Raw genomic sequence first — 27,960 nt, 5'->3', positions numbered from 1 at the left:
CGGATTACATTTAGCAACTTGCCACAATTAAAAATATTTGTTAATGGCACAAATATCTTAGAACATGTAGAGCAATGATTTCCAAAATCTTTGAAAAAATCTTGGTTTTTAAAGTATAGTGTAAAAGGAGCAGTCAAAAATGTAAGTTGTTTGTGAAAGGTTTTATGCACATGTAAAGATATGTAAAAATAAGAGATCTATTTATTTTCTGGTAAATGCAAGTGGCAGTAAAGATAGGATTACTGTAAACAAGTTTACGTATTTCTCATCTATAGTCTTGAGCATCAGTCGATTTAAGTTGTACGAAAATTCACTTATTCTTTAACCTAATTGGCATAAAAGTCATCAGCTTATTAGCATCATTCATTTTATCTACATTGTACTTCCCTATCCATGAAATGTTTTATTTCGATGTAATAGTAGTCATATCTACCATTGGTAAATCTCAATGTATCATTTTTGCTAACTTAAAAGTAAAAATTTTATAAGAGGCATTTCATGTTCTTGATAATGTTTACGGATATTGCACCTTTACAATAACAAGATTTAATACATAATTATAGCAGTCATAGTTAATCATATCCACATAAAGTAAATGTACTAATGGAGCCATGTATGTCAACAGTAAGAAACTTTGTAAAATCGGTAGATATGCATACTTTTGCAAGAAAATTAGATGGTAATTCAACAATAGCTAACAATGCTGGCTGTTGTGGATCTTTACCTTCAATAAATTTCCAATACTTACTTACATTATGTACACCATTCGTGGTAGTGTCACCTTCCAATTGATGTTGTGCATTGTATATACTTGAGTTTGCACTGTAACTAGTGGACATATGCAATCTGACATTTGCACTTTTACAAATAGAAGGAGAACTTGAACTACGATTGATTTTGCCTCTGAGTCTTTTTTTTTGTTTATGTATATGCATAGCCAAAGCAACATTCCACCACACCACTTCATCAGAATTTACGGAGAGTAAAACTGGAGCGTCGATCACAGAGGGTGCCCAATATAGTTGAGTAACAGAAGTTGTATGAAAACATAGTTTATGTATTTCTTCCTGCATCGATATATCAATAATCTGGAAGTAAATGATGACGTGACAAACTTACTAGTAGTTTTCATATAGTTATATAAATAATAAATTTATAAACAGAACTTACAGAAACATCTCCACTTACAAAACCAATAGCTAAATATTGATCTTTTGGTGAAATTTCACAACACGTTAGTTTTTGTTCATATTTTTTTCTAAAATATTCAGTAATTTTGTTACACACTGATGATGTTATTGTAGCTTCTTGCAGTTTATATAAAATTACATCGCTAATTTCAGTTAACACTGCTAGAATAGTTTTCCAATAACTTAAACAACTGAAAGTAGTGAGTATGTTTGAGCTAATGGTTATTCTGTCTATTCGTAACCAATTTGTACCATTAATATTCCAAAGTGTTATTATACCATTTCGGGTTACTGTTAGTACATGTTTTTCATTTACTTCATGAATTGAAATAATATATCCTGCACTTTCAATCAAGTATGTTAATTCTTTGTTCTGCCATACCTGTGAGTAATAAAATGTATACATAGTAGAGAACTATTATTAAGACATTATAATTAATGATGTAATAAATTTCCATGAACTTACCCTTAAATTATCATCTATCCCCCTGCAAACAACTATATTGCTGTTTTGAATGTTTAGAATTTGTATTAATTCTATGTTTTGTAAAATATTTAGTATAGGCATGGTCTCCTTCTTTTCTATATCAAATAATGCGACAGTACGTTCATTAGAATTTGCTTTATTCGTAACAAAAAGTATTTTCTTTCTATCAGATGAAAGAATTAAATTATTTATTTTTCCATCAATTGGTTTAGATTCTGCGATTATTTCATCACCAACTAATGTGACAATAGTATTTGAAGGAGTTTCTGTAATAACAGTATCTGGTTTACCAAACTGCTGAACTGAAGCATCAAATAATGGTTTTCTTATTGATTTAGAAAATCCTTCTACTGGAAATTTCCATTTATGAAGTAATTGGTTTTCACAACCACAAATAATATGAAATCCTTCTTCTTTTAACCAGTATGTATCTAAAGAAGAAGTACGACATTTATAAGTGGCTATTGGTTGTGTTCCAGTATTTACATTCCATACATTTATAAAACCACTAGAATCAGCCAAAACTAAGTATTGACCATCGTACGTTATGGTAGCGCAAACATAAACGATCTTTCTGTTCTCAATACTTGCTCTTACTTCTTTATTGTAACTGTGCATATGATCATTGTTTGATCTAAACCATGTTATATACACAGCTTTGTCTTCAGTAACAATAAATAAGGAATTATTTTGTTCCGGGATATCACGAAAGAAGATAATTTTCTTCTTTTGTAAGCCTGAATTGTACTGTGACAAATATTTATATTCTGTACCACATCTACAGTATGTTATTAAACCACCATGTGTTTCATCCATTAGATGAAGTAAGTTACTTTCCATAGAAAATGTTACACTTTTAAGACAACTATTACTGTAACAATTTTAAAGACATCATGTTTAACATTGCTAATACTACATAATATACAAAAAAAACTTAAAAATGCAAACCTCTGTGGATTATGGCTATGCTGCGATACTATTCTCCCATAACGATTCCAAATCTGAAACAGAAAGTACTGTATTTACTTTATCCAATTAAAATATACCGATAAAAGATTAATTTTTGTATACCTTTATCGTCCCTCTATTTGTACAAGCTGCAACATAATTGTTGTCATGTGTAAATGTCATGTCCAGTATAATTTCGCCATCCACAGAAAACACTATGGAGCTGTCATCGTGAGGAAGTGTACTCGCAAATATTCCACTCCAGAAAGATTGCTTTTGTCTTGGACTTAGTAGAGCAATATGATTTTGGTCGTAATTTTCATCATCAGAGAGCCTAAACAATTTCACTATACCATGATCATCTAATGATAAAAAACAATCGCCTTCAGTAGATGTGAGAATCTTTTTTATGCTACAATTTTTATCATGCCCATAGAAAACTTTTTTCTTTTTATAAACACTATCCCATAAAAATATTTCACCCATTCCATTTCCAATTAAAATTAACTCTGGATCACATGCGAAGCACGATGTACGAATTTCTGTTGAAATTTCTTCACTCCATGGTATATCCATTTGTCCCAACTTTTTATTATGGAACACATACAAATGTTTAGATCTTTCTCTTGCAAGTTTAATGGCCGTATCTTTGACATAGCCTTCATAAGGATGATTCATAGCAATCTGTACTATATCTAAACACTTTTTATGCCTATGTTTTACTATAATGCTTGCTTGTTCATCTAAAAATCTCTTTAAGTCGGTAAAATATGCTTTATATATTGGACCATTATTCTTAGTAATATATTTTCTGTAGTTGTCCAGATCGATCAACAAATTAGTTAAGCCACTGTGAATTATTGTTGCTTGGATAAAATCAAAATTTAAATATATATTAGGAAATTCATCGTACAATTGTGCTTGTTCTAAGTGATATCCAATATATGAATAACTATAATTGTCAGCCGGAAGTTTTGAAAAATCACCATTGCAGTATTTACGATATTTTTCAATTAATGATTTATGCATTTCTACTAATTCCTTTTGTGAAAATTTGTTTCGAAGGTGGAGAAGTAATAAATCATGAACACCATAGATGTAACTATGTAATTCATTGTTCCACTGTTTGGCTGCAAGAGATTTATGGCATAAATCTAGCATCATTTCTTCAACTTGAAACGGGCATCCTCCCCAAAGAATTTCCAATGTCTATGAATTAAACAAAATGCAAAAATAAATAGTAATATTTTAAGTACATTGATGTAAATTCATGTAATAAGAGTTTAGAAGTCATACTATTTTACCTGTGGGGTTATATTCACATCTTCTCTAAATATGACCAATTCTTCATAACGTTTTCTCATTTCAATAGGTAATTGTTCTATACACATGTTAAAAATTGCTTTTTGTTTGTCTAGAAATATTTTAATTACACTGAAAGATAACATATAAATTATACAAAGTTATATTGAAATATATTTAGTCAGAATACTTATACATTGATGTTATTACCGATTGTTTTCATCCTTATTTATCAATGAATTCAAATAATATTTCCATCTATCTGGACGTAATTTCATGTCATGTTTAAATTCCTCAAACTGAGCGGAAAACATAGCTATTAATAAAGGCATTCCTTTACATTCATAATGAATTTGTTTTGCTTCCAAAGGAAGTTCATCCACTTTTGTATCCAACACTTTAGCAAAAAGACCTAAAGTTTCAGCTTCAGTGAAGCCATCAAGCAACTACAAAAACGTTTTCCTTTTTTATGTTAATTAAGAATATAAATTTCACAAAATACTCCAAATACTTGTAGTATGAATACAAACATATATACTAAGAATAAATAAATTACCTCAAATACAGAAATGCTTTTTCCCCATATGACATCACGATTAGCAGTAATTACTAATGTTTTGCATTCAAAATCAAATGCTTCGATTATTTTACTATCGTAAACATCATCTAAAATTAATAAGGCATTACAATGTTTTTCTTTATTAAAATGATGTTTCAAGAAATGAATCAATGAATCTTTTAAAGGCTCTGGTTTTAATGATTCTGGTAATATTTCTAAATTTTTAACAAGATGATAAAGTCTGTTTAATTGAATTATGATTTCCTCATCAATTGGACGTTTGTACCCGAATTTGATCCAATATACTTCACCCTGAAAAAGGTGAAATAAATTTTCCATATTGCTATTCAATTTTTTATACAAATAGACAATTATTTTATAAAAACTTACATAAAAGAAGTTTCCTACAAATTTTGTATCTTTCATTGTACTAGCTGTTAAGCATGATTTACCAAACCCTTTCATTCCATGAAGTACAACATATCCATTTGGATTTAATTGCATTAGGTAAGATTTTAAGTCTTTCATCTGTAAACATGAAACGTTAACTTAATTTTATGTAAGACTTATATACAATTAATAAAGGTTAAGAGTGTAATAAACATTTACCAACTTCTTTTTAGATTTACGTGATTCATTTCCACAAGCATGCATATAATATAACAAATAATATTTATCAATCAATATTTATTCTCAGATACTTCCTTCAAAATTATAAAATATTAACAAAAATGTTTTATATTATAAAAGGTATTATCACTCAATAGTAGTGCAACGGTAAATACCTATTTGGACTATGATTCTATACAAACATTAAGAAACATGCAATAATTTATACACCAACCATATTTTCATACCTTTTGTTCTCTAATCACAGTCAATGGTGAAATTGGAGGAAGGATAGGTGAAACAACGTGTTGTGTATCATTTATACTTTTTTCATTTTCTTCCCATTTATCCATTTGTTCACTAAGCCATTCGTAATGATGCCGTAAAGCCTCGCGAAAACTCTCAAATGCAAATGGACCTCGACTAAAACAATACTTTGAACTATAATCTATTCAAATTACACTTAAAAGGAATGTTTATTGCCAAAGAAGAAAATAGACAAAGATTATCTTAAGATACATTATAATGTTTAAAATTTATACCTTGGAAGTATATCTAATAAAATTCCAGCTCTCTCTTGTTTAGAACATCCAGTCTGAATCTTCTCTATGTGTTCGTCATTTAATATATAATCAGATTTTAATGGTTGTATAATACCATTATACACATCCATATCAGCAATTATATTTCTTCGCAGACTTTCAAGGATATTTTGATGTGATTTATGCATCTTTGTAATGTTTATATTCGTATCTTATGTTTCTGTTATATATATTTTAATAAGGTTATCTGTAAAAAAGTTACTTATTACTGACTATTATTTCAAGAAAAAAAGTTCTGAAGTACTGTTCAAATATAGACAATACTGTCTCTTGTAACTAAATATAGCATTCTAAGCATCACGTGTCAAGTGAATATCGGCAGAAAAGTTAATATAAACGAAAGCCATGCTTTTATTTCATTTTCCAAATAATTAATGAAAGTCATACAAAATTGTAAGAACAAATAAACTTGGAATACTACTTTAAACAAATGTATACGAGAGTGTTGTCTTGCAATAATTTTGAATGAATTTCTCCATTGATTTTTCCGTTGCAAATGTATATTATAATAATTCTTACTTAAATGCGTTTTAGAGACAAGGTATTACTTTTATACTGTACACGAGTACTGCGGTCAATGACTCCGAAACAAAGTTCGAATATAGGTCTCATGGTCATTTGAAAATTTAATTGAATGAAGCGCTCTATGCAGAACTTACGCTATCGACACTGGTACTAAAGGTATGTGTCTACGTTTTACGAGGCCTTTGTTTGAAAACTGATTAATTGATCTACCATTCAACGATAAGATATCACATCACACCAAGAAATAAACTGACACTAGTACCGCGTGTCTGACTCGACAACGCCGTTGTCATTGTTGCCAAGACTGGTCTCAACTCGTAGTTGATTGGCTGCCACTATCGTATGTCACTATTTTCCCGCCTTTTTATAGTTCTTTTTAAAACGTGTCTTCTAAATCAAGAAATAATTACGAATTTATTCATATACACAACAAAAGAAATCATTAAAATAGATTAACGTTGTTAAATGTATGTTTTAAGAAAGAAAATATGTAATATATGGAAAGTTAGGGAAATTTATGTAAATGTGTTACGAATGTAAAATAAATTAATATCAAAATATTTATTGCAAAGTCAACTTTTAGTTTTAATTTTTTTAAATTATTCACAAATATAACTATATATTTTATACATTACAAATCCGATATGATTTAGTGGCTAGAATATTTGATCTTGGATCAGGTTTTTAATTATTATTTTTTACAAATATTTACAAATTTTCCTAGTTAAATATTGAAAAAGGCTGTTAAACTACGTTAATACTTGAATTTCTATAGACACTTTTAAGATAAGTATATTATGTTTAATATCAATGAGAAGATAGTGTTTATAACCTAGAGATGCTTAAATTTGGACCACTAAACTTCAACAGAAAATGTGACAAGTTTATCCGATCTTTATTGCAGTTTCAACAAACAAATGTTATATAGTTATACAATAAAAAATTTAAGAAAAAGAAGCAAAAATACCTAGTTCTCATTCAAAAGGAGAACAGGTTTGATTTTCAATATTGAAAATCTTATTTTTTACAGAAACATTTACATATCAATAATTTTTCAGTCGGTACATTCGATGGATTCAATACTTGTAGTATAAAAATAATGGTCTAAATGATATATTTTTAATAAAGTTTATTAAAAGAAAAAAAAATAAACCACTGCGATGGCCGGGAATCGAACCCGGATCAACTGCTTGGAAGGCAACTATGCTGACCATTACACCACCATCGCAGTTGAGATTCAAATAGTCTATACGGCAACAAAGGGAAAATATCGATTTCTCGAGGATTAAAAGTATGAATTCTAAGAAGAAAAATAAACACTGCGATGGCCGGGAATCGAACCCGGATCAACTGCTTGGAAGGCAACTATGCTGACCATTACACCACCATCGCAGTTGAAATCCAAATTGTCTATACGGCAATAGAAAGATGATATTGATTATTCGAGAATTAAAAGTATGAATTCTATGAGGAAAAATAAACCCCTGCGATGGCCGGGAATCGAACCCGGATCAACTGCTTGGAAGGCAACTATGCTGACCATTACACCACCATCGCAGTTGAGAATTACTTTCTCGTGAACACACGTGAGGTCGCCACTACAATAGAAAAATTGTATATTCTATGAACAAATATACTGTCAAGTACATATACACTACCAAACATCCAATTGTATGTATTACAAGACTCGTGGGGTATCTCTTTACTATTTTAGTATATAAAATTAATATTCTTGATTTAGAACGAAATAAGATTACAGTGCTATTTGCGGTAATAATTAAAATAAACAGTTTCGATCTGAAAATATATTATAACAATAAATTCCATCCATTCTCACTGTCTCGCACGAGGACGGATGAATCTTCTAAAATATTTAATATCAGAGACGCGAATACAGATTGAATATGAAATATTTTACCACGTTATTCGTACATTATAAATTGTTAATTAATTTCAAATTAAGAAATAGTTAAACGTTTTATAAATAACTGAAGTTCTGTTGGTTGTTTTCGCTGCTCTCCATTGTTTTATAAAAGAGTTATTTACACGCGCAAATTATTTATTTACGTTTTTTTCGTAATTAAAACGTGCAGGTTACCAAGGAAACAAATATTATCGATAAAATTGTTTTCGTTCAATTTTCGTGCACGATAAAAAACGCGATCGAATGTATAAGTACTTAACAAGCACACGTGAAGCATTGTTTCCTGTTCACCAATTAAACAGCATTATCCTTACAAAACGATGCATTTTGTTCTTAAAGCTCGGAGCAAACTATGCTTTATCCGTAAAAATGAAAAAAGTTTGAAACCTCCCTAGTACCCGGTGTACAAAATCTCTTTAGTCGTACGAGCGCAACTGCTCGTCGACTTTACAAAATACGCATTCATTACACGTTGCGCGGACGAAACTTTTCCAGGACGAGATACATCGAAGTAGATTTACAATGTTGAATCGTTGTATCGTTAACTACCGACGTATTCAATGGAAGATGTTATTCGCGGAATCGTTTCTCCAAGTTTTGCTCGTCTCGCGGTTAAAGAAATACACGTTCTCGTTCGCGAGAGTAAGAAAAACGAACGGTTCTTTGTTAAATTTACATTCAAATAACCAATAATTCAGTGTAATAAAGAAACACGTTAGAAAGATACTCAAACTCGCGTAAATAAAACAACGATAAAAGTTTAAATTCGTTAATTCGAAATTAAGTTCGCACGAGTGGCAAAAGTATCTTTCTCGACGAATAGGAGAACAAAATTTTAAATTACTCACAATTTCGCCTCTTACGAATCGATAAGAAGAGCCCAACTCTCTCCAAACGAGCATCCTTGGATCGTTTCATTGTCGTACGGAACAATATCACACGGATAAAGTTTGAACAATATTTTCGACCGCGTGCACACATCGTGGCGTCAAATTCCATCGAATCGACACCTGCCCGTTGAAAGATTAAATTATTCTTGAATAATCCCGGCCGCCCACCGTAACCGGAGTCGTTATTGTCAGCGATACGAGATTGCGGAAATGAATTATTTGATTAGTACAGTCGGCTATTCGACGTTGACACGTATAGGTGAGCGAGCCCTCGTTGTAGCCGATGCATGCGAGACAAGCTGCAAATTCGATTACGTTAGAAACAGCATTTGGCGCTCAGCCCGCATTAGCCGTGCATTGGTTACTTGCCCGATTAATTTGTCGTGGATTCACTGTTGCGAGCAACTGTGCCATTTTCCCGGTATCCGATACGCAAGTACCAACTGCGGAGAAATCGATCGAGCGTACGGTCGTAAAGGTGCTACGTTCCTAATTAAATGGAGAAACACCAGCGCGAAACGATTCACGGTAACGATTACAATAACAATCCGAATTCGTGTGCCAGGCTGCAGGAAAGGGGCGAAAGTGACGCGTAAAGTATCTCTCATCGAACCGTACAGGTAACGAAACAGTCTGGAATTATTTTCTTCGATCGTGACCACCGAAATACTTGGAATATTCGACGATTTATGCAACCTTGTCCTTTACTCGTTGCCCTTTAATACTAGAAAAATGATTATTCTTTTCTAGTAATACTCGAAACAAGATTTCTATTTAAAATTCTTTTAAATAGAAAAAAAGAAGCTTTGCAGAGTTTCCTCTTTTCACCGAGCACCTTCGTTGTACTGCTTTACGAAATTCGATTACGTGTGCTTTACATCCGTGACTCGACTGACGTTTACGAGACAAAAGCAGACGTTCGTATACACGGCGTTTGACGAGACTGCCGATTTGCGATAGCGTCGTTGTCTCTACTTTACGAGTGTTTTCGACCAATACTGTATTCGTATAATCGCGCGAGGTTTTGAAATAAATAAAAATCTTCGATCGAAACAGAATGTATACGTACAACTTAAACGTTGTCGGTAGCGTAAAGAATCGAAAACACTCTTAGAAAATACAGAGATCTCTTACCTTTAAAGCAGTTCCTTTGAACAATCGTCTCTCGATTCTACTCGCGAGATGTTTCGCGGGATGTTTCTCAAGCTCCGAACTGTGCCTCGTTGTTCGTAACGATCCCGTATCGCGGTACAATTAACCCAGGCGTTGAGATCCCGCGGTTCTTTAATTAAAAGGACCTCGTGTTGTAAAAAGAGCAGTCCCGTGCGTGATTCACTGGTTACGAGGCGCGTTGCGTTTACCCGTGGATTTGCATATCGCGTGTACGGGACCGTGTGTACACCACGCGGACGCACCGGTTGCTCTGGTGCAGGCGCAAACACGATTCGTATTGTTCGAGGAAGAATTACCTACGCGGGCCCGATTATTTGCCTCCCTCGCCCCTCGGGGGCGGCTCTAACTGCCGACGATCAAACGACGGAGTTTCCAGCCGAGCCGGTGTCCGAGTTCCGGGTTTCTTCCTTTTCTCGCACGCGAATTTATGTCCCGTACCGACGACGCGAGATTACTCGGAACTTTTCCACCGTATCTACACGTTCTGGCTTTTCGCGCACCGGTTTCGCGAAAGTCTCGAAACTTTGGAAACGCCAGTTCCAAAGACTCGCGGATCCTCGTCGTTGTTTGTTCGCGTATCGGTGTACCGTTCACCTCTCGCGAAGAATCGCGCACGCTCACTCGCGCGAAAGTAACGCGAATCGTACGAACATCGTCGCAAGGTAGAAACGGGACACACGATGCGTCGAGGGGACGATTCGGTGATCGTCCGATCTCCAGAGCCACGTCTCTCGGTCCCGTTTCGTCTCTCGAGAGCCCTGGGGCGATCGGCGCGCGGCAGGGTAAATTCGAACCTCTTAGGGGTTGATCGATCGGCACTAGTCTAAACACTTCAAATAGTGCGATCGTGGTATGCGACCAGGAATGGCAATAACGTTGATAGGATAGTAATATGATTATCACGTGCACAAGAGGACAGATAATGGTGCTACACGTATAATTAGAGATGGGATTGAAGAGCCGGATAAGGGGTGGGGAAGGCGGCACAAGTATAATGCCATGCAAATACACCTCATCGCTCGGTCCACCAGGAATAGAGTGCATTAATCCGCTAATGCACATGGGCCCCGTAAAATTAGATTCGGCCAGATTTAGTTGGAAATGCGATATTTCAGTGTCGACTGAATTCCGAACGACTCTGCCGCACCGACGGAGCTCGTTCCTGGGAGGCCCGCTCGGCGTAAAACGTTGTTACTCGCGAAGCAGATTAATGCCGACGCACACGCGCGAGCCTCGTTCCCGGGCCAGTGTTCCTGCGTTTCGTTCTCGATCGATATATAGAGAGAGAGTGTGCTCGCTCGTGCGCGCGCGCGTGCCTCCGACGTCCTTAATGCGGCATTAATTCAAAAATTTACGATCACCGATACCGTACCCGCGGCTCGATCGCGAACGCGTCGTATTCATACGCGGGCTCTCGCGCGTTATCGTCCTATCGCGTGGATATTCCACGCTCGGATTAGCATCGTCGCCGCGATGCCAATTTAATTTAATGGGATCACCGGTACGCACTCATAAATCGACGATTAATTAATAACGCGCGACCGAAATATAACGAAATTTTACGAGCCGTAAGTATAATACGTCGACATTTACGAAACGAAAGGACGATTTAGGGGGTTCATCGTCGAGCGAGTGCTTCCCATCGGCTCGATATCGGGAAATAAGCACGTATTCCTTCTCGTTGAAACGTCCTCGAGATTTTATTCCTGTTGTCCCGTAACGCGGCCCTTTAACCCTTGGCACTCTTACGTCGAGTGTGACTCGACATTGCATTTCTTGCGACTCCAATGTCGAGTTACAATCTCGACTATTCGACGGCTGCACTGTTGCCATACGGATGATTTTCTCGAGGCACACCTTTTCTAATGTATTTTCCAATGAAAAAGTTAAGTGCAGAATCAACGATCTAGAATTCTACGCGCTCCAGAGAATACAGTTCGATCTCTCGAACAGTTTCTCTCGACTCGTACGACCACGATACTTTTCACGCCGGCAGAATCCGGTTCCGTGCAATTCACGAACCCGTACGTGGTTTCCAAAACTCCGCGGGTTCGTTCCGTTACGATTCTCCGATTTTTCTTCGTCCTAGCGCGCGAATCGATCGTCGAGTTTTCGATCGCGTACGATTCCCGTCCCTCGCTCGCATCCGACCCCTTTCTTTCGACCGCGATTACTTGCGTCCAATTAAATTTAACGAATTTCCACCGGCACGGGTTTATTGGTTTCATTAATTACGCATGCACTCTGTTGTATGGAGGCCGGGTTTCGTCGCGTCGTATCGGGAGCTCGGCTTCTCCGATATGCACGCACGTTCGTCCGGTCGGACGTTTCGCGGGGTTTGCGAATCGCGCGTCTCTCGCGCGTAGCATAGCTCGCAGTCATTTCTCTCGCGCGTTCCACGTTCCACGTTCCGCGAAATCGACAGCGCCGGGAGAACGATTAAAGCCCCGATTGTTCGGTCGCTCGGACGGCTATGCCCCGCGGGATCTAGCTACGCGCCGTACGTTCGACCGACGTGCCGATATTCAGAATTTGGTAATTAAATCCCGGCCGGTTCGATTCGACGGCCACGCCGATTTACTACTTTGCTGAAACACACGCGTCGAGAGTACCCGGTAAACTCGTCGGGTCCGTTCGACCGTAATCGATGACGTTACACCGGTAAATCGAACGACGAAAAAATTGCAGTTACAACGGGCCTTGACGTCGTTTGTTTTTCCCTCCAGTTCGTTCGGACGAACGATCGGTATTTCGCGGTAACGCGTCACGATCGGTGCGGTCGCGACCAGGCGAAAAGAGGAGCCGGAAAACGACGTCGAATTTGACGAGCGAGCACGAGGTGCAGGAAATTAGATGCAAAGTGGCCGCGGTAAATGCAGGAAAAACGATGTTTCCTGGCCACGATCATTTCGGGGCGCCCCGGCAGAAGTACACGACGAGCGGCTGACATGCGAGATCCCTATACGTGTACGCCTATCGACACGAATATGCTAATGATCCCGTGGAGCGTTAGTTATGCTAATTCCACTATGATTCACCGGGGCAAACATATGCTGCCTTGCATTTTATACCGACCACCTGCGGAGCTCTAATTGTCGATGAATTATTAATTTACCGAGGAATAACTCCTTCCTCGCTCTTTCGAGCTTTCGCTTTTTACGCGCGAACCGTTTAATGCGGTTGCACGTTCGTCCCGATGCTTTATCACGGCAAATGGAATATTGATGACATCGTCACGACGCTCCGTATCGGTGTTGATTGGATAAATATCGTCCTGCTCTGCTCTTACCTGTACCGTATCGTCGATAAGCTCGGTTTAAAACTTTGTAACGGAGTGTGTACACGGTTTCAACTTTTTCCGCGATTTTTCATCTCGTTCGGTCCACGTGCCTCGGTGAACGTTTCAACGTTTTCGCAGACACGTCGGGGCTTTTAGGGGATGTATTCCATTATCGAATTCATCGAGGATCTTCGGGGACTTAAAATCTTAAGGGTAGTCGCGATCTCGGAGGAACTCGAGAAAAATTCGATCCGTTATTTTTCAACGATCTTACCTTGTCTCTCTAGATTGTAGTCGTTCGAGACGTTACTTACGTACGACGAGAGACTATAGTCGGTCCTCTGTACATTTACTCCTCGCAATTTTTCTTACAATCGATACGCTGCAAAGTTCTCTTCTCAAAAAATCATTGCAAAAGAAACTTTCTCAGTATTCCTTTTCTCGAAAGATCGTTGCGAGAGCGACCGTTTCGAACTTAAACGTCAACTTATACGTTTCTTCTCTAAAAATGATTGCAAAAGTAACTTCTCTGTACGTAAACATCGATCGAGCTTTTTCTCCAAAAATCATTACAAAAGTAACATTTCGTAAACATCGATCGCGCGCAATGTGACCATTTTGTTGCACGTTCGAGCTTCGACCGAAGAGAACCGGTACAACGAAAGGGTTAACAAGACTCTTGGAAGATCACCGTCTCCGTAGCGTGACGGTGTAGACATCGGGAAGCGAACGTCTCGATGTCCCTGTCGAATTATGCGCGATTAATGCAATTACCGCGGCACGCGCTCGACGGTGTCCACGGTGGACGGAGGCGGATGTACGTTCCTACGGTTGTCAACTTCACCGTGTAAATCACCCGGCGGGCATTCTCGACTAGACACCCTACACCCCTACCGGTCCTTCTTCCGCGAGAATGCTAATTAACAATTGGCAATTCGCAGGCGGCGCAGAGCGAAACCGTAAAACGGTACGTTGGCACCGGCTAACAAGGCGTGAAGGGTGATTTGCTCGGTGACGTCACGATCGTCCCCGAAACCGTTCGACGTTTTCGAGGAGGTCGTGAACGAAGACGAGCGACGTACAGAGCGGCACCGGTAGCCGAGAGAAGGGCCAGAAAGAGAGACAGATCCCCGCTGGCTCGTAAACCGGCGCAATGGCCCCGAGAACGGGAAAGGGTCCTCCGCCTCCTCCGGAGGGGCCAAAAAGCGGACGGAGGTCGTCAATGTTGATGATGCGTGGATCACGATGTACTGACGGCTCCATCATAGCCCGCCAGGTCCCCCTGAACGTCGATCGGCTCTCCTCGCCATTCTATGGGAAGATATACACCACCTCCGCGTAGCCTATTCCATTTGCTTTATTGAAATAACTCGGAGAACGCGGGAGTCGTCGACGCGTCCGCGGATACGAGGGGTGACCGAGAAACCGAAACGATTTTCAACGATTTACTCCCGGGGGTTTGTCTCTACGGTGGCGAACGGACGAAAACCAGTACACGGGAATAATTCGTCCACGGTGTGGCAACGAATGGAACGGTCTACTTGACCGATGAAACGTGAAAATCCTGTTAACGCGGGAGCCGATCGTTCGTACGTCGCGAACTCGATGTCGAGTATCCATCGTCGGTGCTTCTACGAGTCTCCTCGCCAGGGCTTCCTGGAAGCGCGAGTAACTACACGGGGGTGTGTTTTATCGTTCGAGAGTTCGTAAACACCGGTTCGAGATGTAAAGTCCCCGTGAACAAGAGATATGAACGATCGGTGTTCGGAGCGATCGAGAGACGAACAGTCGCGTGCGAGCACTCGTGCTCCAAAAATGCGCGAAAGTGATTTTTCGAAGAGAAACTTCGAGAGGAAAGTTTCGAATTTAATATTCCAGTAACGGACGTATTTAAGTATTTAATTTAACACGTTGAAAAAAGAAGGAAACAGGGATTGCTCGTAGTAGTTCCGGTGGTTCGGGATGCTCACGAGTCGCGACGAGTAAAATGTAACAATTTCGTCGTTGCGAAAGCGCGTAGAGCGTCGCGAAAATTGTGATCGGTCTTTTTCGAGAAAACGAACCGGGACCACCCGAGTCGCGTCGATGACCCGTCGAGAAATTCCCGCGGCCCGTCGACGGTCCCCGGGACTCACTTTGGTCGTCCACGGGGACGAGAAAGAAGCTCGGGGCGGAAGATGATCCGAGCGTACGGTTCCACGGACGCGGTAAACGAGGAACGAGATATCGAGGCGCGTCCGTTGGTTTCTCTCGACGCAACCAGGTGACTCGAAGGGGAATTGGCGTCGGTAAATGAGTACTTTCTGCCGGTGCCGTCCGTGTGGCCGTTCCCCTACTTGTCGAGCTATTTACGGGCCGACGATGAAAACGAGTTTCACCGCGTTACGATTAACTCGTACGTAATTATAATTAACCTTGAACGCCGAGGCACGGGTATATCGGCGAGCTTCCGTAGTCTAGGAAGTACAGCTGCCGCTTGCTTGCATATACATGCGAGAGTCGTTAACATCCAGCGAGTAGCGGCGGCGAAACCGGAAACGTTGGAACGCGTGTCGGCGCGGGAATCGTTGCAGTTGCGAGAAAGAGAGAGAGAGAGAAAAAAGAAAAAAGAAAAAACTGGCACCGTGTAAACAAGCTGCACGGTTCGTGGCGCGTAATGATATTTGTACGATTCATCGACGGGACGCGTTACAGAAACGACGTAAACGAAGTCTCGAAGATTACCTGCTGCGTAAATATACATTGCACTCCGCGTCCGTGGCGCCGGTAGTGCCGTTTAAATCGATCCCCTCGAAACCGTGATCGTCGAAAAAGGAACGATTCGGGGACCGTTCGAAAAATCGGATTCTCTTTCTTCCGGTGAAACAAATTTGCGATACATTCGTACCCGATGTATCGTACCTCGAGAAACGTCCTGTAACCGTTCCGTGTCCCGTTCGCCCGAACAGAAAACGTTTGTGTACACACAGAAATCGAATCGATAGCGTCTCGAGGGTTTCTCCTCGACCGAACCATATCCGACTGCCGTCACGTATTGACGCCTCCACTTTATTCAATTGCTCATCCGACACAAGGCCCCTGACACTTTAGCCCGGGCTACAAACACGTTTTTTCGCTTTGCTCATTTCCGGGGGGCGTACGCGCGCGGCATCCTCGCTCGTTCCGGCCGAGTTCTGCGCGTGGTGCGTCGTCGCGACGACGGGGCCGTTTAGTCTCCGATCGTGTGCCACGGGGGGTGAAAATGCCCGGGAAGAACGAGAGAGGAGAGAGCAAGGAGAAGAAGAGAAGAGTAGAGAAAGAAAGCGGAGAGAGAGAGATAGAGAGAGAAAAAAGAAAAAAGAAAGAGGAATCAATCTAACCCGAGGGTGAACGGTGAACGTGCTCTGGTAATTTTTCCCTCATCAGGCATCGTTCGGGGATTTTATTGGTAATTAAAAGTCACCGGACCGTGTGATTGGAATTAATGGTCAAATGGTCAATCCGCCAGGAGGGAAAAGCTCGAGCTGTAAAATCGCCTCCGCCGGCTCGGTCGACCGAGTTGGAACTTCGACGAGGCATACGATCGCTTCGATTGCGAGGCGATGAACCGGTACTTAATTTATTTTTATTCCACCGCGCCTTCAGCGCCGCTTGTAAAGATGCCGGTAGGAAATAACGCCGCGATCGTGCGCCCTTTATTTCATTAAGACCCGGCGAGTATACGATCCTCGTTATCGGAGAGAAAAATTACGACTATAAATTCGAACGGAACGAACCACGTCTTTGTTTCGCGATGGCGATTCCGCGTTAAAGAAATGCTCCGGTTTCGACGACCGATCGTCGTACGCGGTATACCGAATCACCCTCGCCGAGATTTTCGTCGATATCGCGACCGAGGGAATACGTACCGCGTGTCGATCCGCCACGAAACTGGACCTTTTAGGACGCGGTAATGGTTATGGATCCTTCTTTTTCGTCGCGTTTTTCCTACCGCGCGCTACCGTGGGCGGTGCCGTAATCGCGGACCAAAGTATATAACAATCTCGACGGCATAACCGAAGGAAAAATACGAAGGCATAAACGCTGCCTGCGAGCCACCGTCCCGGAAATGGAGAGAGTAAAGTGGAGACGATATCGAGGAAACTAGGAAGAAGCGCGATCACCGTCGTAAGTGCCGCTCGACGAACGCCCGAGACCATATGGAATTGTTTATGAACCGTGCAACTTTATTTTCTTCTGCCTCCCTCTCTCCGCCCTTTTGTTCCGTTCCTTTCGACGTATTTCCTCTTTGTCGTTCCTTGGTCCGTGCTATTGGCGCGTGACGGCTGCCTCGTGCATTAACTCCGTATCGTGTACTCTAACGTACTTCTCTTTTCTTCCGTGAAACGACCGGGAGGATACAACTTCCGAAATATCGCCCCGATGGATATTTCCCCGAGCAGTGGCCGATGCGTAAACGGTCGATATCGAATTTAAAAATTCGAAAATAAAGATACGGAGAACTGGTCGTTTCGAGAGATAAAATACGAAAGGTTTGAAATACAAACGGGAGTAAATATCGGTGAAATCGACGAACCGAATCTAGAAATAGAAACAGGAACGTACGTTATCGATTTCCAACCGATCGTAGACCGCATCGATGTCGAAGAACGAACGATAGCGGGTTAATGAGTTTCGTGGACGTAATCGCGTTTAAAAGAAATTTCCATTCGAGGATGGAAGAACGTCGAGAAACGAGGAAAGTAGATAACTTACTTTTCTCGTCAAATTCATTCGTGTCAGGGCAAAGTGAGTTCGACTCTCGGGGAGGACGAAGGGGAGGTACGCGCGTAATATTGATGGACAGTGACTCGGCTGTTATCGGAACGAGGGTAGTTTATCATCCGGGAACGAGCGCATTATGACTCGATTAATCTTCGATATTTATATTAGGGCTTCGTTAAATAAAATATTCCTGCGCGACGGAAGGGGGCGCGAGGTGGTTTCTCGTTCGGGGACGCTCTTACGGATAAAACCGAGGTCGTTAAACAACGTTGCGGAGCGGGGGGTGGTGTAACTTTTCATTACCCCGAACGAGAAACTTTTCCGCGGATTTGCGCAACGAAATTCGCCTCCCGATCACCGAACTTTCGTCCCTTCTATGTTTTAGTTTTTTCTCCCCGGTTATCTCCGGGCCGCGTCGCGTCGTCGCGCGTCACTTTTATCTCCCTGTCCCGGAAGCGATCTATCGCGGGGGCGGGTAATTTTAAAACATATTCGATGAAATCTCGCCGAGGAAAATAGAATCTTCCACGAACGGAGGGAAATAAAGCCGGTTCCGTTTGCGAGAGTATTCCGTTCCGTAAAGTTTACGCAGTCGCGGAGCACCGAGATCCGCGGTGGAAGGAGCACGATAAGCGTTATCAATAAAGTACATGCGCGTATATGAAAAGTTCGTGCGACGACGCTCCCGACGCGTCCCAATTTCCCGACGACGACGACGACGACGACGACGACGAAGAAGACGACGACGACCTCGTCGCCGGCGTTGCGCTCCTTTTTCGAAAAACGTTCCACGGTTAAGACTCGAACCCGAATATATAACCCATTGATATGCAAACTAAGTCCCGGATCGTAAAATTCGCGTAATACCGCGAAGACTTTGCAATCCCGCCCCTTTCCACGCCTCCCCCAAACTACCTCGTTCGAAAGAGTCTTCGGGGTTACCGACTGATCGTCCGACGCGATTTTATCCCGCATTATCCTGAATGATACGCCAGTTTAAACTTTAACTTAACCATAATCACGGCGTAAAGTTGAAATACAAATACGCCCCCGAGAACCGTTACCGGGGATCCCGCGAGTAACCGATCGACCGTACGAATACAAAGCATCTCGGCGTTGCAACTGTCCGAAAAATCTTTCAACGAGGTCCCTGTCGTCGGTTCCCCCACCATTCCCCGTATCTTCGAACCGAGCGTACTCGACGAGTATCCGTACCGCTCTCGAAACGATCCCGACCCGAGTAATGTAAAAATAATGCGATAACCCCCGGCGGGCTGTAATAAAACCGTTTTACCGACTTCCGACGATTTTTACCGTTTTATCACCGGCTTGCTCGCGTACGCCGCGTAGAATTTTATGAAATATTTAAAAACGCTCCGCTTCCCGGTTTATTGTCCCGGGCGGAATTTTATTTTCCCGATGAGCGAACGTTAAAAATCCGCGTCGCGCAATTTAGAAGAAATTAGCGCGAAACGAAAAAATGTTATTCACGGAGAATCGAGGATTTTTACCGACAACGCGAGTTTCAACTTGCCGCCGGCGTATCCGTCAGACACGCTGCATGTCATTGAACAGTTGCGTTTCAACGGATTTCATTTTCAATTACAGACCGTTTCACGAGGGAATAATTGATATCGCGTATTAAATTGTAATACGCGTTTCGTTGTGTTTCGATACGACGGAACGCGATGATTTTTCGATACGATGGAAACTGGGGATTGATTGCATCGTTGCGCCGTTAACGATATCGGTAAGTTCTCTAACAGTGAACTTTGCTTGCTTCGAAGTTTTCGCGATCTTACAGATTTTTTCCAGGATAAACTGGGACACCGCGATAGGGGTACACGATCGTTGAAATTCTTCGAAATTACGCGCGCACGATCGTTGAAACTCTTCAAAATGATACGTACACGGTGGAACGTATCCACGTGTACTCGCAACAGTTTCCTTTCGCGAACGGATCCATCTCCGCGCAATAGTTCTCGCCATTTCCGTGAAAACGAACGAGTACACGACCCAGAGAACAGATTACGTAAGAAAACGTAAATTCACGAACACGTTATTGCGTAACCTCTGACCGGAGTCAAAGTCTACCGTCGATTTTAATCCTGGAAAGAGAGATCGTCTCTCTCGCGAGTTACCATCACCGCCAAAGAGAGACCGTTCGGTGGTTTCGAGTGATCGCTCGCGGCATTGTGTTTCCGTTCTACGAATTTATACGTCGTCGAGAGCTAAAAAGAAAAGAAAAGAAAAAAAAAGAAAAGAAAAAGAAGAAACACCGAGATGAAAAGAAAGGAAAGAAGCGCGAGCAGGCTCGGCTCGGAACGACGAGGAAGAGGTGTAGAGGAAACGGTCGAAGAGAATCTGCTTTGCATATCGACGAATTTACGAGCCAGTCGAACCCGTCCTGTCACTCAATCTTTTTCTCTCTCGCTCGTTCCACCCCTGTCTCCGTTTCGCCGGGAGGGAAGTTTCAACCCCCGAACGGTGGTTTATGATATCGACGAAAAGTCGTCTCTCTCCGTTCGCGTTTCCTTCTCTGTTCCCTGTACGGCCAATCGGCGCCCTCGTTGCAATTCCCGAGCTTCCCCGCTCGCGTCCCAGTTCCCTCGGTTCTCCACCTTTCCCCGTCTCGTATCGACGAATTTATCGTCGGCACCGCTCGGTCCATTGTAACGAAGATTGTTTACGATATTGACTCTTCCTTTTATGTTAATCCCGTGTCCGAACGGTTCTGCTTGACGCGGTGCATGCGCGACAGAGAGCTGGTTACGCGTACCAGTACGCGCGCACACGTATACACAGTACACGTGTACACCGTGGCTGGGGAGCACGCATGTAAATTCCTCTGCGAACTTCCACGCACCGTGGGGACCAGGGGACGAACTATCGACGAATTTACGAGGAAACGGACGTTCCCTGGAACTCACGGTCCTCTCTCGCGACGTTATACCGTCGCTATGCTAATTGGTATAATTAGCATAGGAAGTATCGCTAAACGAGTACCAACCACCGCGACGCCCCGGTTGACGTACGATATTGGCCAAGGGTTGCGGAACGATATTTGTCGCGACATCGACCGCAATTAGACCTCGTACAACCGACCGAAAAAAAAAAGAACCATCCTCTCGTTGGCTCTTTGTCGCGTTTCGACCGACCGTGTTTCTTTCGAAACGTTCAAAAGGAAAAAGAAAATTGAAAAGGGAACGACAATACTCGTTACATTGTCTCTCCGACCCGAACGATCGTAACTCAACGAGGAAAAGGGACCGTGGAACGAAAAAATTGAACCACCATCTGGTCGTACGGCGTTGCATCGTTCGTTGTAATTCCGGGTCTCGTGATTCGGTGATAAGCGCGAGCGACACCCTGTTTTCGTCTCTTCGGGCTTTGTTCGGTACCGCCGCTCGAGAACAGCGAGTCGAGACTCGTCAGGATTTTGGGGACCCTGGCATTAGGCGCGTCCCACCCCTGATTTACCTAATTGACAGGGATAATTAGCGGGGCAACCGGTACGATAGCACGTCACTTTCAGTCGTCTGCGTATTCGGGTGTCCCTTCGGCTTACCCCGGTGGGAGCGTTTCACCGAAATCGGACATTCGTATGTAAACTTCTGACGATTTTCCCGTTCGAACGATCCCTCCGTATTCTCGTTTACTCTCTCTCTGTCTATCCATTTCTCTTTCTCTCTCGCGATTTCGTCGATGGTCCGGCGAGAATCGAGGACGGCGTAACGCGTACACTCGATGGCTGAGAAACGCGCACCATCGAGGGACTTTCCGAGTGGTTTACGAGGTATATGGACGCTCGAACCGCAGAACTCGGGGCCAACATAGATTGCATCATGGAATATAGATGGGAGTATAACTTCTCTCCCGGCGAGAGTCGAGATGACGCGCACTCGAACGGGGGTTCGCGATTCGATACGGAGCGTTCTCTGGTCTGCGGGTGCGTTTAGTTAAGTCATTCGCCGGGATTATGAATCCGCCACGGGTCGTGATCTCGTCGAGACCCTGAGCTTTCTTCGTGGAAAACAAAGGCCGTTACACGGACCGCCGTATGGAACACGATGATCCGCGAAATCTCGGTACAGTGAAATTACGGGCGAGCGTCGTCTATTAAAACGATGAAATTGCGGATACCCGTGTGCTACGAGCGTACCGAGTCTACTCGATCGTTTGTAAACGAGCCTTTGTAATTCGTACTCTTGCGTTCCAGACCCGACGAATACCTCACGGACGAGTGATTTCGCTTTATCGCCGTTGTAACGGAACAACGCGGACCGATAGAAAGCGAACGGAACGAGCTGAAACGATCTCCAACGATACCAGCGAACCACCATCTTCGAGCTGGTTTTCGCGATACTCGACCATTCCGCGTCCGGGTCCGCGATACTGGAATTGCATTCAAGACGAGACCGAAGCCTGTCCAAATTCGGTTGACGGATGGAAAGCCGATGGAACGAGGTAAAACGATCACCGACCGTGCACGTGAACCTTCCGCGAGTCGTTTTTCACGAGATACGACTTTCTCGCGTCCAGGTCCTCGAAGCCCCGGTGTCTCGATACCGGAATTACAACCAACGGGAACGAAGTTGCGTCCAAGTTCCGCGAACAGCCTCCAGGCAGCTTTCCAGGCGGATGTTTAAAAATGATTCCTTACCAAGGACGCGAGCCGTGCCATCCACTTACAAAGGACAACAACAGGTACGTACGAAGAGAAAAGTTTCGTACCGTGGAGAATTCCACGATAATAACGAGGCAAAACCGAGCCAGAAACGGGAAAGAAAAACACGGGAACGAAGCACGGTACTCGTCCTCCTCCACCCCGGTTACAAGGGAAGTGCTCCTAAATTTTACATTCCGCTCGCGGTGAACTTGCAGCGTCTGTTCTCGTTACATCCGCGTTCTTCTTTTTCCTTTTTTTTCTTTTTTTTTCAACTCCTCCTCGTTCCCTTCCTGCCACCGAATTCCAACGATACGCGTCGGTTAATTATACCCGCGATGCATCACGCTCGCGCGAGCGACGCGAAATTAGAAATTAAAATTTCACCGTTTACAACGAGTGCAAAGTGCGCGCACCGTTTCCGCGCGCGTCGCGGTAGGAGGGAGAGTCGTCGCTAGAGCGATCTCGTTGCTGAAAAAATGTTTCCCGACAGCGTCGGGTAATAATGGCATCGTCCGTGCCCGTTTACAACGTTACGTGCGGAAGCATCGAGAAAAAAACAAAAAAAAAAAAAAGAAAGAAAAAAAAACGAATTCGGACGGTCGTAATTTCCATGAAGCGGCGTCGGGTAACGCGACGCTCGCGGACAGGGCGAAACTCGAACCCCCGGGGACGGCTGTCCGTGAATAAACAACGAAGTGTAACTGAAAAATAAAATCTGTGTAAAAGCGGTGCGAGAGACGCGGATCTGCCGCGCACGTGCCATATTCGCGTGATATTTTGATGGACAGCGAGCGGCGAGAGCGAGCGAAGCGATCGCTACCGGTCCGGTTACAAGGGGGACACTTAACAGCGAAGTACCGGTCGAAACAGCGGCCGTTTCATTGCGAAACGCGGTACACCGGTATGCGGCTGCATGCGCGTTACATTGACTGATTGAGTGGCATTGAATTGAATCGAGGGTGGAGACACACAGGAAGGGAAACTGGCAAATGCCTGCCCGTTGCAGCGTTACATCGGTCCATCGGGCCTGGCTTTCCATCGAATCGGCGCGCGCGTCGTCTCCGGGTTGTGCACGTGGGCGTGTGCGAGCAACCGTTGTTCCCTTGTTTTTTTTTTCGCACGCGCGTGCACGGGGGTCGGAACGCAATTACACCTGAGTAATTGCGGCAAACGAAAGAGAAAAAGCGACGGGCCGAGGAACGAGCAGGAGAGTGCATCACCGTTCGGTGTTGTAACGGCCTGGTTCGCGGTCGACCCTGGGACGAGATCCTACGCTCGAACGGAACGAAAGTGGATATACCACGGGAAGGATGTCGATTCCTTCCGTCAACCTGGCTCTATCGATACCGTCTAACGCGAACCGTGATTTCGTTAGGTTCGCGGATAAAGTAACTTATCTTTGATGAAATTGTCTCGTGGTACGCGAGACAATACGATCAATTTACGGGGGGTCGGGATTGTCTTTCGAACGTGAGTAGATTTTTTTTAGTTTCTTTAGTGTTTGCTTGCGATTTACGAAGGGAGGAAGAGTAGAGTACGAAATAAAAAAAAATATCGGACGACACTACCATCACCCGGAAATGGAGTACAATACTCGACAGTGTGTATTTAAAAATATTGAGAAATATCTACGCAACGGTTAATAGCGGTTAATGTTAAAAGAGTGGACGAGAAATCTTCGAAGTAATCATTCTCAAGATTTTCGTTAGTTTCGTCCCAAGTTTTCTTCTTCGATACGGGATAAGACGATCGTTCGCGAGAATCGAATGGACGCGAAACGACCCGATGCGTCCAATAATTACGGCTCGAGCTGCACGAAGCTGGTAAGCGCGCGATGCGCGAAGCCCACGGTAATTAATCACGGCGAGCCATTCAGGGACGTTCGGATGAATACCGTCTGAAATTCGGTGAAACAATCGAGGGAAGTTGCGCCCCCTGCGGGTGCAAAAGTGCCATCCGCAGGCGAGAGAACGGGTTGGGGGTGGTGGCGGAGGGCTTCCAGCGGCCTTCCAATCCATCTGTAAACTGTCCACTTTGATGGGACGACAATCACACCCTGTTGTAACGAACCTCCGCGGCGGTATTGTCTCGTTTGCGCGAAATTGTAGTACCTGGCCGTTCGACGGTATCGGAGGGCGGGCCTAGCGTTGAAAATAAAGATCACTCGGCGTTGATTGCACCATTGCGAAGTAATCGAGGCATCGGCTGGCGATGGATACCACCACCGCCGCTACCGCCACCACCACCAGCATCACCAGCACCATAGCTAGCACCGTCACCATCGCCCTTCGTCGTTGCCTCGTCTCTTCGGTTGCTCGTCGGTTCGCGTACGCTTTCGTTTTTCTCCTTTTCTCTTTTTCGTTTTCCCGTTTACTTTGTTTCATTTTTTTTTTGTTCCCCCACCCCTCGATCGAAGAACGCAAGCGAGGAAGAGACCGGGCACGTCGATCAACGACTATAAACTACGAAAATTGCATCAACGAGAAACGAGCTGGATCGTTCCGCCCCGTTGGTGGGGGCGGTGGGCGGGTATGGCGAAGACCGTCGATGAAAAATAACGAATCCAAGCTTTCGAAACGGCGAAATCGATCCCGGCGCGCGCACTTATCGACGTTTCCAGTAATTAGAATAATTTAGGGACGTAATTAAAATGCGCCCGCACCCATCGGTATACGCGGATACCCGTCGGACAATATACGCCTCTATTATACCCGTTGCACCCGGCCGTCCCGGTATCCCGGCCGTCTCCTCCCAGTCGAATTCATTTAATTAAAAAGCGAATTAATACGAATGCCAGTCTGGCCCGAACGCGAACGGAAATAAACGATATATCGCTCGTTAGCCGTGTATCGAGGCTTCATAATCGTATCGGGCTTCTAATAAACGGAAAAACAGTATTTGCGCGTTTTAGCCCTCGGTACCGGTTCGCTCTTGGTTAACGAAATTCGGGGATATAACTATAATTTCGTCCACTTGTCGCCGGCGCTCGATACCATCGTTAATTCGATTCCGATGGAAAGAGAGACGAGACGAGACGAGACGGAACGAGACTTGACGAGACGAGACGAGACGGGACGAAATGCGACGCGACGCTATGCGACGCGACGCGACGAGGCGCGCAGGTGTACGTCGCGCGTCGGGGCTCTGTCGCGATAACGCACAAAACGCGGCATCGACGGACACCGGTGATGGCGGGTGATCGCTAAATCAGAATGATCGATACAGCCGGTCGGACGAGGCTAGGATTACGGCGACGCGATTTGTTCGGCAAATTATACCGGCAATCACCGACTGTCCCGCTTAATCGAGTCGTTATGGCTTCCTATATAACGCTGAAAGCCAATAAAATCGCCTCGATTCGTTCCGGGGATATATTGTCCGGGCGAAACTGCGAGGTGAGGCGAAGCGAAGCGAGGCGGGACGAGAGAAAAAAGGCTCTTACGATCCAACGACCGGCGGACACGAGCCCGGTATAAAAATATTTTTAATTGTTGCCGTTTACGGCCGTATGGATCGCATTACGAACGCGACTTCCTGGCGCGTTGAATCGGGAACGGTATAAAAATCGATCGACCACCGTCGCGACCGGTACTGCTCGAGGAATATTCAAACTGCCCGACAAGATTTAGGGATTAGCCTCGATCGCGCAATATCCACCGAGCGTCTTGAGCCGATGCCAGAAACGAGGGCTTTTTCGAACCGGGAGCAACAAGTGTCGTATTACTCTTATTTTCGCGTCTCGTATATATTTATATATGTATATACTTGTGTATATAGAAGAATATATATATATATACATATGTATACAGAAGAATATATATATATATACATGTATATATATATGTATATACGTGTGTACCTACCTACCTAGAGAAGCTAGTTGAAATTTAGTGGGCAGTAAAACTTTCGGCGTATATCTCGCAAAGTGGCGGCATCCATCTTGGAAATGGCCCGGACGGTACTACGGTTGCCGCCGGAGGAAAATGCAAATTGTCGAATATTTATATGGGACGCTCTTCGGGAATGATTTGCATGGTGAGTCGAATTTCTCGACGGTCGTGCCCGTTCCTTATCCCCGAATGCAAAGTACCATCTAATCGCCGAACCGAGGACAATCTTTCGTATCGGTTGTCCATCGACGAATTGGAAATTCGGTTCCAAGCGTATTCGCGTGTCTCGAAACGCAACGACAGAGATATATCCCGTACTTGCAAACATTTCGCTGTACTTGCAACCAAGGAACGCTGTTGGATTAATTTTCATAGCGATACGTTCCAAGTTACAATTTTCGTAAGGTACAATTTTTGCGTTTTTTAACATTACTTGGATACGCGAGCACCGAAATCCTGTTTAACCTACCAACTCCCTAATCGTCGCTCGGAACATTCGGAAACTCTAATTGTTGCGTTTTCTCGTGTTACTTACGCGCACGCTTCCGCTGGAAACCAGTGCACCGAAACCCCTCCTGTCCCCGCGACGTCCCGTTAATCAATCTTCGAACTCCCTACGGTTCGAACTGAATCATCGTCACCATTCTCGGATATCTTCCACGCGCGGACGTTCGACTCGTTTCGGTGGATGCGCGGTCCGTTTCGTCGTCCGCGATGCACCGTTTCGACGAGCGATAAATTATCGCCGGTAGACGGACCGTCGCGAGACAGAGCGCGAGTGCAACAGATGCATTTCGCGCGCGCGGAGACCGAGGTCGACCGGGAACGACAACGGTAAGCGACAGAGAAGCAACAACGACACCGATGTTGCGCAGCGAACGCGAGACTCCGGCTTCGGCTTCGGCTTTTCCATTTTCCGCGGCACTATTTCCGCCGCAATAACGCGCGGGCACACGTCCCATGCATTATGCAACGAGTGATGTACGCACGATATCGCGCGCATTATGCCAGCGACAGATGTAACAGTCTGTTGCGCTCGTTGCTCGCGACTTACGTTTTCACCGAGACGAACCACCACCGTGTCGTTTCGCAACCGGCGGAGAGACTCGAGTTTTGCCCGATTCCTCGTCACCGGTGCAACTCCCTGTAAATCCACGTTGGTTCGTGCC

The 27,960-nt window shown here is 43.7% G+C and overlaps 1 protein-coding gene and 3 non-coding genes across 10 annotated transcripts; all 4 read right to left on the bottom strand.

The window, feature by feature from the left end:
- Positions 1-2: 2 nt before the first annotated feature.
- Positions 3-27,694, bottom strand: LOC143151283 (uncharacterized). 7 transcript variants are annotated; one of them, XM_076320268.1, is made up of 17 exons: positions 27,327-27,694; positions 10,171-10,318; positions 9,406-9,760; positions 8,995-9,335; positions 6,357-6,612; positions 5,638-5,884; positions 5,344-5,518; positions 4,877-5,014; positions 4,484-4,798; positions 4,138-4,373; positions 3,930-4,059; positions 2,749-3,834; positions 2,626-2,678; positions 1,657-2,548; positions 1,171-1,572; positions 749-1,088; positions 3-326 (listed from the first exon to the last, which is right to left on the bottom strand). In XM_076320268.1, exons 6-17 carry the CDS (start codon positions 5,823-5,825, stop codon positions 322-324), a joined length of 3,960 nt encoding a protein of 1,319 aa, XP_076176383.1. In that variant the 5' UTR covers positions 5,826-5,884; positions 6,357-6,612; positions 8,995-9,335; positions 9,406-9,760; positions 10,171-10,318; positions 27,327-27,694; the 3' UTR covers positions 3-321. The 7 variants fall into 7 exon arrangements, with proteins under 7 accessions (XP_076176383.1, XP_076176382.1, XP_076176377.1 ...); XM_076320267.1 differs by having other exon boundaries at positions 753-1,088; XM_076320262.1 differs by having other exon boundaries at positions 3-1,088.
- On the bottom strand, positions 7,379-7,450 carry Trnag-ucc (transfer RNA glycine (anticodon UCC)). The gene has a single exon. It is a non-coding gene; the product is annotated as a tRNA-Gly (tRNA).
- On the bottom strand, positions 7,543-7,614 carry Trnag-ucc (transfer RNA glycine (anticodon UCC)). Its single transcript has one exon. It is a non-coding gene; the product is annotated as a tRNA-Gly (tRNA).
- Trnag-ucc (transfer RNA glycine (anticodon UCC)) lies at positions 7,708-7,779 on the bottom strand. The gene has a single exon. It is a non-coding gene; the product is annotated as a tRNA-Gly (tRNA).
- Positions 27,695-27,960: the final 266 nt, after the last annotated feature.

Source organism: Ptiloglossa arizonensis, chromosome 9 (assembly GCF_051014685.1).
Source record: "Ptiloglossa arizonensis isolate GNS036 chromosome 9, iyPtiAriz1_principal, whole genome shotgun sequence".
Classification (NCBI taxonomy): domain Eukaryota; kingdom Metazoa; phylum Arthropoda; class Insecta; order Hymenoptera; family Colletidae; genus Ptiloglossa; species Ptiloglossa arizonensis.
The sequence above is the reverse complement of the archived record's forward strand: the minus strand, read 5'-3'. Positions and strand labels throughout refer to the sequence as shown.

Coding starts and splice junctions, on each gene's coding strand:
- LOC143151283 (XM_076320262.1), bottom strand. CDS start 5,825: ATGCATAAATCACATCAAAATATCCTTGAAAGTCTGCGAAGAAATATA. Junction 5,519..5,637: donor TTATTAGATATACTTCCAAG/GTATAAATTTTA, acceptor GTATTGTTTTAG/TCGAGGTCCATTTGCATTTG. Junction 4,799..4,876: donor TTGTAGGAAACTTCTTTTAT/GTAAGTTTTTAT, acceptor CACCTTTTTCAG/GGTGAAGTATATTGGATCAA.